This window comes from Buteo buteo, chromosome 15, assembly GCF_964188355.1.
Source record: "Buteo buteo chromosome 15, bButBut1.hap1.1, whole genome shotgun sequence".
Lineage (NCBI taxonomy): Eukaryota > Metazoa > Chordata > Aves > Accipitriformes > Accipitridae > Buteo > Buteo buteo.
The window spans coordinates 30,824,306-30,839,662 of NC_134185.1; the positions used below are offsets into that span (position 1 = coordinate 30,824,306).

The 15,357-nt window shown below is 37.3% G+C and overlaps 1 protein-coding gene across 5 annotated transcripts in view; it reads right to left on the reverse strand.

Annotated features, from left to right (window-relative positions):
- Nucleotides 1-15,357, reverse strand: part of MRPS5 (mitochondrial ribosomal protein S5) — a 67,565-nt gene that overhangs the window by 38,182 nt on the left and 14,026 nt on the right. For all 5 annotated transcript variants that reach the window (XM_075046919.1, XM_075046915.1, XM_075046916.1 and 2 more), the window contains 2 exons: nt 3,304-3,429; nt 2,776-3,009 (listed from right to left, as the gene is read on the reverse strand). In XM_075046919.1, coding sequence (XP_074903020.1) covers nt 2,776-3,009; nt 3,304-3,429 — 360 coding nt within the window. The remainder of the gene's footprint in view (nt 1-2,775; nt 3,010-3,303; nt 3,430-15,357) is intronic.

Sequence of the window (15,357 nt, forward strand, 5' to 3'; positions counted from 1 at the left end):
TTATAATTGCTCTATATTTTAATACAGATACATTTTCCACAAGGAGTATCCTATTATCAGCTTGGTTGTGGAAAAAAAACCAAACAAACACTACTGACTTTGAAAACAATTGACAATGGAGTAAAATGCAATGTCTTGGTATAAGAAGCAGAATAGATAAGAGATCCTTCCAACCTCCTGCTTTTCCAATTTATCTCATGAACAAGAGCATTTCAGTATAATGTAGAAGACCAGTGTTAATTAAAGCATTCAATACTTATTTTATTTGGTGTAGTTACAGTGAGATTCTTGAGAAAAGCTGAAAACAGTTTAATGGGGAAGAACTGGGGACTCATTCCTTCACCAAACATTGCTTTATCATTTACACATAACCTCCAAGATGATTATAAACATCATCTCAGCACAATTTACAGATTAGTTAGTCTACAAGATGCAGACTTCTAGCTCACAGTAGAGGATATGAATGCCAACAGGCACCCTGTTCCTTCTCAGAAGCCTCTTCAGTTGCAAAGAAACATTATAAACTTGGAAGAAAAATAATTTTATTCCCAACTGAAAAAAACTGTTCTTTCTCTACTCATAGCTAGCACAATAAGTAAAGGTCTAGTGGAAGGAGATCCCCCCTGAAAGAATGAAGTATATACCATCACAGTACATTCCCATTTTATTTATTTATTTAAAACATATTGGCCAATTTCAACAAAATTAGCAAGATGTCGAAGGCTAACTACACTGAGGTTTCTAGAAACTTCCTGGACCTGTTTTCATTAGAAAATATGAATGCTGCTGAAAGGAAGCTGCAGCATATGCTCAACCTCCATTTGTTCCTAAAGGATCTAATACCAGAATACTGGGAAGGGCTGAACTGCCAAATCTCAATCAGAACTCATTCTTGCTTAGACACCAGGGAATCCAGCCACGCTGTAGCCTCAGGACAAAAGGATTCATTGGGTTTGGTGGTTTTGGGTTTATTCCTCCTACCACCTTGCCAGTGCTTTGCACACAGCCAATGTCCCAGTACCCCTGCAAAATCATTAATTCTCTCAACAAAAAGATGCTGAAAGAACTATGGGGACCTGAAAATCCCCGCAGTTTTTAACAGATTAGAAGGAACTTAGTGTATACTAATCAGAAACTGCTTTTTCTCAAGCACATTTATAATACAAGCTGACAGTTTCATTTTCCTATTTTGATTGTAGTAACCTTTCCTCTTTTTGGCAGAACTTGACCTGACTACTACAGCGTTCACACAGCCAACTTTAATGCAAGTAATCAACATCAATAGTATCAGCCAAAAGCAAAATCAAGGAAAACACTGGAAGGTAAAATTCATACATGTATAAATGTCATTTGCAACAGCTGCCACTTCTTTTAGTGGAATAAACTACTTTAAAATACATTTGAATTTAAAACCAACATAGTCTTGTGTTCAAAGTATGACACTAGAACCATGAAGCGTTCTTGACTTTCTCTATATTCCACCACTGACTTAAGGGGAATTTGGAACAATTCATTAATTTCTCAAATCTTCCATTTTTCAGTTGTAAGATTCAGTGACAGTCTGCCAAGTTCATTGTCACGTCACTGTCTTCCATGGAATATTTGCTTTCAAGGTAATAAAATGAAACACAGGGAAGTAAATACAGAAAATCTTTAATTTGTATACTACAGTGTTATGCTGATACTAAAACCGAATGAATTGCTCTTAAAATTGAAGACAACTAAAAAATACTCAAAGAGATTGGCAGGCAAGCTCTTCTTAAATTCACAAGGTCAATCTGAGGGAAACAATACATATCAGACACTACAGCAGCAGAAGCCACAAAATCATCTATACCAGCTACAGGAATGGAAAACCTGGGAAGGTAACAGAGAAGTGGTAGATAGCAACAACCGCATGAATTTATAAAGCAGAAAGCTACAAAAATGCCAGCATAACTTCAATCTACACAGACAAAGGCATTAGATCACACAGGAAAGACAATGCTCTCAACTACCTTATGGCTTCGTTCAATGCATGTCTGAATTTTTAATTAACATCCAATAGAATGTAACCAGAAAATATTCACAGACAGAAAGAAATTAATAAACAAAGCACCAGACAGACTGGGGAGCAAAGGTGACTGCAAGAAGATCAGACAACAATATAATTGTTATTCCATGCACATAATTTCCCACTTATGTTGACTTGCTGCAATATATGTTCCAAGATCCAAGCTTGCACTGGGAGAACATACACCTGGACAAAGAGATCTCTGAAAATACGAACAAGCTTAACACTTAGAATGACTGCAACAAGCCTGAAACAACAGTGTTAGAAAACATTCAAACTACATAATCTTTAACCATATTTCATTATTTGAACTAGAAAAAAGCGCCTGATTTATCCCACAGGATCCTTTAAGAAACTATAAAAAGAAAGAGGCTGTGTTTCATACTCAAGACAACTGATGTTGAACACAGAAAAATATTTCCATACTTCAGGACTCCTATAATAGTTGACAACATAATACAGTACCCTGTAATACAGTGTAACATCATACAGCCTATAACATAATACAGTAGTCTAACAGCTATGTTAAAATAAGCAGTGATTTAACAAGTTTCACTTGTGTTAACATAACTTGTTCTTTGATTTAGCTGCCTTGCTTCATGTATGGGCATGTAAGAGTACAAAATCGATTTTTAATCACAGGAAAAATCTGGATAACACTTTCTCTGAGCCCCTTATCAGAAAGGCAAAGTAAGATTAAGACAGATCACCAGTCTTCTTACCTCCATTAGGACCTGGGTCAGGAGGATCCAGAATGACACCTCCCCAACACTTTCCACTCCATCCTCCCTCTCTCTTAATTTTTATTTTTTTTTTCTTCTCCCATGTATCTCTCCGCTGAACAATTTCAGACTGAATTCTCTCTCGTTCTTCTTGTTTTCGTTGGGTAACTGCCTGGACTCTCCCACTTTGTATCAGAGGAGCATTAAGACCAGGCCAGAGGAAACCAGAACGTCCTTAAAAATAACAGAGAAAAATAATGTTTTATGCCAAATTGGGACCAAAACTCTGCACACCGGAACAATGCAATAAAATGGAAGGTTCTCACATCTCACGTGTGTTTTATAATACAGAATTTATATTTAAAAACAAAGAATAACATTAAACAATCAGGATTTTTTTTTAAAAGACAAAAATATCTCAAGCAGTTCTGACACCAAATTAACAGCAATTTGTCAATTCATTAAATCAAGAAACACTATACACAGAAAGGTCAAGACATGTCTTCAGCCCCTTATTTGTTAATGTACCTTCACCGATTTCCTGGCCTCTATTGAGATTCTTCCTTAGCTTTTTCTTCCTTCTCTTTCCTCTTCCCTTCTTTACTCCCACACCAGTCTCTGCCAAAGCTCCTTTCCATAGCTCATCAGCTGTCACTGAAATAAAAAAGCTTTCATAAGTAATGTGCAAGTACAGCTTATACTGGAAACTGAAGCTGAAAAAAACCCAAACAACCCAACTTAAAATGTTAACCCTTGCTTGATCTTTGCTGGGATTGAAACTGCAGGATTACTGCCTTGCTAAGCGAGTGATTTCCTGCTACATGTATATGTACCTGGTGCAGAGAAGTGCCTCTACTCCTGATGATTGCAATCAGCCAGGCACACAGCCAGGTACATGGTTTTTTAAATTGATTTTGAAAATCCTTTTAAGGCAAACATTCCTAACCAGTAACCAATCAGGTATTAATTCCCAGGTCATTAGAAGAAAATCATTCCTTAGTAACTCAGAGCAGCAATACCTGTAAGCATTTATCCAAGGACAAATATCAATGACAGTCTACTTGAATCAGTCCCAAAAATATCCAAGGGTTTGTGGCATTTTAAAGCAGGCTAAACACAAGAAGTTAACCAACAACGTAAATCTGCTGCTGTTCTCATGTTCTAACAAACCACAAGGTGCCCCTTACTGCCTGTATAAACGCAAGGAATGTATGACACTTCAAACAGCCTCATCACAGAGCTCAGGCTTTGGTCAGGCGTCTTCCCTCAGTGGCTGTGTACAGGACACCTGCTGCATGAAGATGTTTCACCCAACATATGAGAGCACAACTTAGGAAGAACATATTCAGTAGTTAACTTCAAACTGCTATTTGCCCAACTGATGGAAATATAGGATGTCCTTGTAACTTAGATAAAAACAAACTACATCAAAATGAAACTGATGACGTGAAGACGACACCACAGACAATATTTCATCCTGTTAGTCCAGACAAGAAGGCTATCACCATATAATACACAAGCATCACCATTGTTACATTTGCAGATTAATGCTATTATATGCTTCACCCAGGGGCAATGTTACTATGGCAGTTTAAATCTCTTGTCTTCTCTGATTAGAAACTGATTTTGTGTATTTAAAATAGACAAAAAAAGTCAGTAAACACTTTTAACTAGGGGAATTAAAGTAACTACGCTCAAATTGCTACAGTTTCCCATCAGCAATTCATGATTGTTAGATTAATGCATGTGAGAGATCCTGCCCCACCGACTGGCAAACGCATTGGAACTGGGGAAGCTCTGCTGTGTTGACAATATGGTGAGGGACAGGAGCTATCCAGGATTTCCAGAGGTACCACTAAGTGCCCAGGTTGATTTTTGTATTGAATAAGTTTGTATAAGGTGTCAAGGTGGCTCTTCCAAAGGTATGATGCCCATCTCTTCAGTCAAAAATCCTTTTCAAAGTGGGATGCATACATAACCGTGATACTTTTTTGAGAAGTGCAATCCTGAATCAAGTAATCAAAGCTCAGTACATTGGAAAGCAAGCATACAAGGAAGGACACACAACACTCCAAGTTCAGGAAGCTACAAAATAGTATTCCCTCAAGATGGGCAAGAGCAGAATGGCCTAGGAAGTCACTAGATGCCCAAATAACATACTGAAGGAATAGTACAACAAGCCAAAATATGTAATACAGATTTTGGCTGTATTATAGACAAGTAGAAATGCCCATGGTTAACAGCTACATTTATCACACTTCTTATACGCTGTGAGGCAAGAACTGTATTTGCTCCTAGGTAGGCTTTAGTCCCTGTAAAAAAGAAATTTCTGTCTGAAATTACACTCTCTTTTCTAGACATTCAAGTGAACCCTAATGTCCAGAGGTTTATGGTTAAAAAAATCCCACAAACAGTAACTGCACCAAATGGCTTGAAACCAGTGTCTGAACTGTCAGCCACTGAAAAAATTTCCAGCTGATTACAACAAACTGATGCATGTAGCTGTGTGCTAAATGAAAAAACAAAAAACTACTTCAGCTGCACAGAAAAACTTCATTGCTGACTCAGCATGTTACTTTCAATAAAAGCCAATCTGTGATAGGTACTAGACCTTCTACAAGCAGTGAATATTACTGTAAGATAATACTGCATTAAAGTTCAGTATAGAAAAAGACTGGTGGTAAGCAGGTAACGTATGATGCAGCTTTTCATGCTCTAAAGTGGACTATAGAACTGTTGCACGAGTTGGAATGTTGATGATTAATCAAGCTAAGCTTCTTAGCTTATTCAGAAAATACTGTGTAACTAGCAATTCCTTTTTTTTTTATTATAATCCTGCTAGCCTGGAAACATGGAATTACAATAAAGGTATTTACATTTTTCTTTGCAGGGTTATTTTTAAGCTGGAACAGTTCCCCAGTCTACTGCAGTTTGTGTGGCCTCACAAGGGGTCGTAACAGCTACAGAGGAGGCTGCAGAGGGGCAGCAACAACCAGCTGAGAGACAAGAACAGGGAACTCTTGACCTGATAATACACTCAAAAAAAAACCCCAGCACTTTGAGCTGTATTGTAAATATTTGTAGATAAGATCACTTAATCCCAATAGAGGAAAGTAACAAAAGTAACAGAGTAAGAAGATTGGTTTGTACCATAGAAGACCAGTCAATGCCAACAGATCAAGCAAGATGAGGTCAGACTGAGTAAAGTTTTGGCCTCAAGCACCGCACAAATTCTGACAAAATTAGAACCAGATGAAAACATCACATTTGGTACCAAAGTGCAGTTCATCTAATCAATCTACAATAATATTATCATGTGTTTGGAAAGCAGCTGAATTTAATGAAATACATCAGAAGCCTACGGGCTACAGAGCTGAGAGTTCTTTATAAGATGGCAGATATCACACTGATTTTAAGAGAAAGTGACAAGGATGGAATATGGAAGGGACAGGCTGCAGTCAAGAAGATTACAGTGGTGGGGACACTGCTTACGACAGACAAACACCGTAGCAACGAAGAAAATAAAAATCTGACCATTAAGAAAGGTCAATCTGACTTGGCAACAAAGCACCAAGATGACTGGAGAGCACATACATAGGCAGGAGAATGTCTTGTAGTGGAGGAAATAATCCCAAATAGAAATGAGGAGCACTGTACTGCTTTTCCCATTTGCAGAAGTGCTCTGAAACGAAGACAGTACAGTAGGTATGCAGTCTCTCAGTGATTTGTGGCCTTACCTTTATTTTGTCTTTGTAAAATGGGAGTCTGCATGCATTCCTCCAGAGCTAAAACAGACCCAGTCACAAAAGCCACCACATATTTCTAGTCAGTTACCAAAAAGTCCATAGTTACTAACTGAAAAAATAAAAGAAAATATATAAGATTTTATTTTATGGCCCAGAAAAAGATCTACTATTGAATTTTGCTGAAAGCATGCTTTATGCAAGCCTATCGCTAACAACAGCTAATAGTAAGTTTGTATGACACCACTCCATTTTTCTTAATCTACATAAAAGATGTCTAATATTTTGAAAAGGATTTGGATTTGTTCCTTTTTATGCTTTCCCTGAATTTCAGGAACCAGACAGCCCTAGTGCTTACTTCAGAGGAAGACGAATATTAGACCACACCTTAGTAACTCACAAGTATTACCAAAAAGACTTGCTGTAAACCATATCAGAAAACAGTATCCTAGATCCTGATAAACTGAGATTAAAAGCAGATTTCTTTGCCTCCTGCAAGATGAGTTCCCATCTTGCTTAGAATATAAACTACAAAGAAAGACAAATAGCAGTAAGTTGGAAAACTGAAGGGAGTAAAAGGAGAAGAAAGAATCAACTTTCTAAAACAGGGAAGAGGGCTCACTTCTTCCACTTACAGGTAATTTTTCCATAAGTTTTTTTGATGACAAATAGCCTTGTGGCAGCACAGCAGCAGAGATCCAAAGACATTAATATTAATGACATGATAAAAAGACTAGTGAACATGTTATAATAAACATGCTTCTTTCAGTGGACTGTTGCCCACTAATGCCGTTACATCTATGCATCTGTATTACCTTAAGGAACTTAGTAAGGTCTTTTCAATCACTAACATTTTGTTCCAGGTTTCAGCTTGGAATAAATACTTTTATTAGCAGATGAATTCTAAAAAGGGATGATATTTCAACCCCTTTCCTTCTCCAGACACCAATGGTTTTGCCACCATCTCCAAATGAAAACAGGATTTGGAAAAAATACTTCACACACGTGAAATATGAAAGAGCATCTGCAAAGGGAATGTGCTGCTTACGTATTCTAACACAAATTGCACGATAAATTACACAGTCCAGGCTCAGCTGCTTAATGACCACAAGGAGACGTTTTTCTCAGAGGCAGGTCAAAAGCTTAAAAATCAACTCCTCTAGGAACCAAGCCTCATAAACCTCACTACACTCGAGTGCAGAGGGCATTCCTTGACCTTGTCTTCTCTGATGAACACATGTTTACTCATCTACTGAAAAGAAAATGCACTCTTGTCAGATCATTTATTTGTGTTCAAAAGCAGCCAAACAAATTTATAGAAGAAAAAGCCACCTAGAGCTATAAATTCAAAAAATTACATGTCACAAATCACTGACAGTCGTGAGGTTTTTCTAAGGAACCATCCCTACATGCTCATCCAATTCTCACTTTCTTCCAATAGCATCAGTTGCTGTTGGAGACAGGATGCTCATTTAGATGGACATTCGGTCTGATGAGGCAAGGCTTTTCTCATGTTCTAGAAGTTCATTTTTAACTTATTCCTCCTAGACACTACTGTAAAATATAGTTTTCACATTCAGTATCTGTTGGTTTTGAAAGACATTTCTGAAAAAACAGTATGGACTCCACAAGTTCTTAGAAATATGTGTGTTTTCTATCACCTCACCACAACAGGAAGCACTGAGGACTGATTAAGAATAGTCCAAGCATTAAACAGGTATGAAAAGCAAATGATGGGCCTGCCCTCAGAGCTGGACCAGGTATAGCTGAAATAGGATGAGAATAGAGAAAAAAAATGTCACTTATTAGAACAACTTCACCTCTTAAAAGTTCCAGTTGTAGAACCAGACATCATGGTATGAGATGTTAAAAACAAACACACACGCAGTCTTCTGTTCTCTGACATGGTCGTACTTTCAAAAGTCTACTGTCATGGCTAACGTTTTAAGGATGTGCATCTCTGATAAGAACTGTGCAACTGTGTACTAGACAGTGAAAAGTCTGTTCATGTCCCACATAGCTTATGAACAAATTCTTCACTGCTGAAAATTACATTTCAGTATTTGTTCTGAACAGACAAAGCCTCGAGAGAGAGGTCATTCTGTCAGTTTTCATGAACGATTAGTATTAAGTCATCCTTCTAAAGCAGGATGTGCTCAGAGTCCAGAAAGACAATGAAGTTAATCTTTATAATACTTCAATTATGTAGCTAGCACCTAATACAGGTATTCAGGTGAATGCTGTAACTCATTCACTTTTAAATTACAAAAGTTCTCAGTCACAACTCCACTGCCAATAAATTGATATCCCATGAAATCAGAATTTTTAGCATGGCACTGACGTGATGAAACTAAATTATTAAGCAGTCTCACCACTGAGGTACAGGCAGAACTGGATTATTCCTATTAAATTGGGGTTTATGATCGCTCAAAAAAAAGACAACTGCAGCCCTGTCTTATCAGAGCTAACTAAAATATTCTACAGGAGTTCTAAACATTAGGCTTTCCTTGTAAAATGACAGTTTTCTTCAGAAGCCTGGAAAGCCCAATAGCAGTTAATTTTTAAAAAATCCTTGATGGGTTTTTAAAAGCATTGGCTTTTAACCTGCACTTCTGTTATTTTTGGTAATAGATCACAACAATATTTTGGCATTCTTTCACCAATTTAACCAAAACCAATTATTGAGGCTCCAAAGCCAAAGAGAAATATGGTCAGATGCTTCCTCCATTTGTAAAATGGAAGCCAGCAATGACTAAAATGCTGTTCAGAAATCTTTTCAAAACTCTCAAACTTCTGTAAAGCTACACAACCAGTAACAGCCACCTTTCGGTAGACCTGATTGATGCATAAACCTGCTTGTTCTGATGAAGTAGACCATTAAATGAATCCTCAGTCACATGCCAGGGTGCTGTTATCACTGTAAAATTTAAAGTGCTGTACTTTGTTTAAGCTGCATGTTGCTGATGTTCTCAGAGAATTAATCACTCTAACACTTTCCTTGTAAGTTACGTACATTTTCATTATGGGAAATAATTAAAATTTACAATTAAAAATCTTTTAGGAACCAGTGTTTAAATCACATCAATCTACAAAATGTCCCAAGAAGACATCTTTATGTATTAAGTTTGGTACTTTAGGTTGCATTCACAATTTCCATGCTAAACAATGGGCTTTTTTATAATTTCATGGCTACTACACAATCACCAGATGCCCAGAATCCATTACTGAAGAGCAAGGCAAATATGCCAATTCAGGGGAAAAAATTATTTAGAGAAATTAGAGAACACAGACAAACAATCTGCACATTGAGCTTGTTTCCAAGTGGCCATCAGAACTCTTCACCCTAAAAGCAATACTTCTTTTCTTCTGACAGGTTATGGGCAGCATTTCAACTGTGCATCTCTTGTAAAAATTCTGCAGCTGTACATTCAACATGTAGCTGTTCACAGTATTTCAACAGTTCAAGTGGCACTGAACATTAACTCAATTCCCCAAGTGCACCACTGGAGATATTTAAGGATCACTCACCATAGTGAAGATGTACTTAAGAGACAGTATAGGCCCCAGTGCTGCAGCACAGAAGAACATTTTCTACCTGTGCACACTACACTGTCATGGTGGGAAGTTCTCCACCTGGACTTCTGAAGGGCTTTTTCACCTGCTAGGCACAGTAATCTTGAGAATGGTAGGTATCTCGCTTTAATTTCTGAGACTCTGATCTTAAGCTTTAACTAGATACAAAGACAGCCTGAAAAATTCATGATGATTTCTAGCCTTAAGCATGTAGATGGTTTATCTTCCATTAGTTTCCATTGTATTAACTATAGCTTCCTGAAGCTTCAATTTTGACTATATAATTAGCCAAAAACCACAGACTATTTCTGATTATATGTGGGTTTATTAGGAAACAAAGCAGCACACGGACAGCATATAACAAAGAACAAGCTAAGAAAAAGGCACTGAAACAATGTTTAAAATTATTCAAAGAATTAACTGAGAATAAAGAAAAAAAATTAAAACATGAGTCCCAAAACACTCAATCCACCCTTGTCACTGGAGCCAAGTTAAGTCACTAAATTTGAAGCTATGAAAATGTACTGTTGCTTCCACTCTCGTGTCACCTTGTATATTTTAGTGAAATTCAAGGTGAAACTCCCCATCTTCAATACTGTACGAGGAGTGAAATAAACTAGAATCACAGATCCACAGAAAAAACTACATTATAAGGGACTTCAGGGGGTCCGTGATCTAATCCCACACTCAAAAGCAGAGCCAACCTCAAAGCTAAATTCAACTTCAAGATTATGTGAGGATGGCCAGAGACTTGCTCAGTCATATTTTGAATATCTCTAGTAACACGTATTCCACAACCTCTCTGGACCATCACCGTGGTCCAGTGTTAGACCACCCTCACAATGAAGAACTTTTTCCTACTGCATAACCAGAATTTTCCTTGACCTAACTTGTGTACACTGCCTTTTGCTGTTTGCCTATACACCTCAGGAAAGTGTGTTTCTGTTTTCTTTAGAAACATAAAATAATTTAGGTTTGACGGGACCGCAGGTTTTCACCAACTCCAACCTCTAGCTCAAGCAGGGCTACCTCCAACTTGCTCAGAAGCACCTCATGATAGAAAAACTAAGATATCAATTAGCTAAATAAATGTTATTTATGCACCCGAAGAAGCAAACTGATTTACATCTACAATCAGGTTGCCAAGAGACCACTTGTACAAAAAACCTAGCCTAGAATTCCTGTAACAAAACTGGGAAGAGAACGAGATTTTCTGAGCCACCCCATGTAAGTAGATAAAATTCCTTCCTTTCCATGTTAGGGAAGCAAAGAATATAAAACAGCACCTTCACTCTCAACATTTCAGAGCCAAGGTGAGATCAGTAGCCTAAACCTCAGTCTACAGTAAAAACTTCAATACTCAAGCAATCATGGGTATGACTGCCACAGCAAGACTTCCAGTGGCAACATATGCTAGAATAGCATTTCAATCTCAAATTCCAGGTTCACTATTAAGGCATCTATTCCCCAATAAGGCCTGTAAGCTGCATATACAAGTTGCAGCTTACAGAACAAAACCACAGTACAAAAAACATCTAAGCTGAAAACTGATAGTAACACGTAAAAAGGCTATTTTTCATGTAAATTAGGCCTACAAAGGCTAAAATCACAAGGAAGTAGAAACAAAAACCCAAGAACCAGTGTAAGTTAGAGACTTCAGATTTTTAATGAACTCATATCCATCAACGAGAATGGAAGAACAAGAGCAACAAAAGTAGCTTTCTTTTTTTACTCCTTTGCAAGCACATTATGAAACAGTATATTTCAAATAACTGAGCATAAAGCTTTTTTCTCTATCAGTCAACAATAATCAGGTCATTAAGTGACCCAAAGTTAGAAACAGATTAAAAGAAATCTTTGGTTTTGATACAAACTAACACTTCAAATTCTTAATTCATATTAATGCTAAATCTATTTTGATTTAAAAGAAACTTCCTTGAAGGAGTCAGGGCCATCTGCTAACATGAATTTGCCAGCTGTTTTAAAAATACACACAAAATAATGACTGTAGAATGACTTGCAAATAGAGTTTGTACTTAGCTATCCACAGCCAGCATGGCCAGATAAATGTGTAGTATCCTACACACACTACCTGATGAGATCATTTTCACATTTTCAAGTTTGTGTAAGAGAAATCTGAACTTCAGGTCAATTATAGCCTACCCCATGTGACTGCTCAAGTATGGCACAGAAAGAAAAATCATGTAGTTGTGATACTTGCCGGTGTAATGGGCACTCAATCCAGCAGCTGCCTGAAGCAAGCCCAGGAAGAGTCTGTGAGTAGAGGGAGGTAGATGGAGCTGGCTCAGGACAGAAGAGAGAAGGCAAAGGAAACTATGGTGATCCTTACATCCAAAGGAAAAGATCCTTTAACTTAATTCAGTAGTTAAGTCACTCATCTGGAATCTGGACACCCAAATGCTACTTGATTTCAAGGACTTCAACCTTGGTCTCCCATTTTCTGCAAGAATAGATGTGTCTGTTTTTTCACAAATTCCATTCCAAAAAAACACCCCCAAAAAATCACCTTTCTGTTTCCCACCCCCTCCTCATCAGTACTTAAAAGATTTCTAGGACACAGGTTGGCACAGAGCAGGCTACATGAACTGCTCTAACCATCTAGGATTTGGCAATGAACTGCAATTTAAATCACTTAGGTCAGGAGAAGGACTGCTCAACCGCATTTTTAAATCTGGGCCTTACCATGTCTTACTTTCTCTCTCCACAGTCTTACAAAATGTGCCTAACAACAATACCCTTAACTACAAAGCATTTAAGATAAAGATGCTAGGCAAAAATGTACACAGAGCAGCTGTCTTAAGAGCAAAACCTACAACCCATTTCAGTGGCTGAACATGAGTCAAACATGAAGCAAATGATTTAGATGTCACTTTCAATTGCACATATTAACATTAAATTTCAAGCACAAGACCTACTAGTGGCTGGAGGCATTCTCACAATTACATGAAATACCTAATTCCAGAGCAACAGAAGTGAACCATCCAAAACAAAGATGAAGTCTGACTTTATATCCCTTTGTCATCTTCAACTGAACTCACATACTGTTCAAAAACTGTCAACTCGGTTCACACCATCAGTTATTCCTGACAAGCGATGTTTCTAACATAGTATTCTCCTGTTAGTTTTAAAAGTGGAAGTCTTTAATTCTAAGACTTACTCAGCCTGTTTAAAGATATTTATGGAAACTATTTAACTCCTTTAATAGGTTGAATCCCCTCCTCCACAGTTCAAAAAGGAGTATTGCGCAGATGATAACACAAATAGATTTATTTATGAGAGAAAAATGGAACAATGGCATACTAATATTGGATGGATTACTTAAAACATGGAAGATTCTAAAGCAGTTTTGTCAAAATCAGTGTGTTCATCCCAAATGAGAACTGCCCCTGCTATTTCCTTTATCTCCAAAGTGCAACTGTCTGCCATCATGGGACATCATAGTTCCTTGACTCCCTGTCTAATCCCAGTCCGTAAAGAGAAAAGCATGGATCCATAAAAAATGAGATACAGTGCTGGATTACTCTCAAGTTTCCTAAGTGACCATGCTCAAAACATTGTTTTCTTCACCTGCAAAAGAGACCCCTTACATTCTAAATGGAAGTGTATGATGAATATCTGATATTGAGTTCTGCTGAAAGATAATGAGAAGATAAAAAACTCCCACACCACCCCCCCCCACCGAGCACTGCCTTAAAAAAAAGGGCTGCTTTAGCAAAATACATGTTTCTCTTCACAGCTCTGCCTCAACCCTCTTAAGATGTCATCTTCTGAGGATATTATCTGTTAGCTCTACAGGGCCTTTATACAAACCTAGGAAGTAGCAAAGAATATAAAGCATTCAGTTCAGACAGTCCATTACTGAGTCACTCAAAATTAATTTGGATAGCAGATGGTATCTAACTGCAGAACTGCAAGAATCTGGACATTGAAAATGTCTGAGAAAGACAAGGACTACTGCAAGACCATAAAGAGGAACATGAGACCATGCAAAAGATTAGTACCATGGGACAGATATAAGATGGTTTTAGATAAACTTCACAGACTAAAAATCAGAACTGTGTGCACATCTGAAACGTTTCCACTGAAAACTTAATCTCATTTCTACTTCTCACTGCTAGCTGGATTTCCACAACAGTGAAACAGGAAAAAACCTCATCTACTAACAAACTTTCTGGCTTCTGTTTAGTTTTGCTAATATAAGGCTGAAGCTGTAAAGGCTACATGCTTATTCATAGAAGTTTAATAATTTCATTTAAAAATGCCAAAGTTCTCATTATGTGCATTGCCAAAAAAAATTAGTTTAGGTGTGTCTGCAAACTTGTTGACAGCAAAAGATGTCTATAATCTAACTATTATTCCCATAGGATAGCATGGGACAGTTTTGGGCCACTTCCCCAAAACCAGAAATAATCTATTGCATTATGATAGTACAACAAAAGCTCTGGAGCTGGAAAATATTATTCTGAAAGATGCATTCATACTGCTACACAGACACAGTGAATAACTCTACTTAACTGCAAACCTTGAACACACTTTCACAGTGCACTTGGCATTAGAATTTCACATTTTTTAAAACTGGCAATTTATCACAATGTCAGCAGGAAGTTGTAGATATGGGACTTTCAGGTTAGTCACAATTCAAATCCTGAATAAATCTAGCTACAAACCCAGTCATTATCAGATTAAAAACTTGTTACCTTAAACAAAGAACCAAAACTGCTGTAAATTATGCTGACAAACTTCTGAGAAACTGTATTTTTTTCTTCGTAACTTATTAAAAAGCCAGGACCTTAACTTAGCTAGTAGATGCTGTTGTAAATGCTACTATCTTTTTGAAGGCTTTGGTTATTAAAGCTTTAATTTGCAGCTTTTTTTTTTTTTTAAATAATAAGTATTACAAAGCTGGCCTCTGTCGCCAGAGGGATACAGAGAACAGAGATTTCAGTGAGGTCTGCAAACTAATCATCATTGGCCTGGTTCATTTCCTCAAAACAAACTGAAAACCAGAGGCCAAGTGCTTTCACAAAAGTTACAGTACATAGTAACAAATCAAAACCTAATAAAATAGCCCCCCCCATTAAGTACAATTAACTGTAAGGCATTTAATATTCACTCTACTTTTTCTGAATTAAAACAATTAACCAACTATTCTTCAACACACAGGCACCCCCCTTTTTAAGAGGGAAAAAGAAAAAAAAAAAAAAGATGACAGTTGTGTATTTGGAACTCTTTATATCCTTGATGC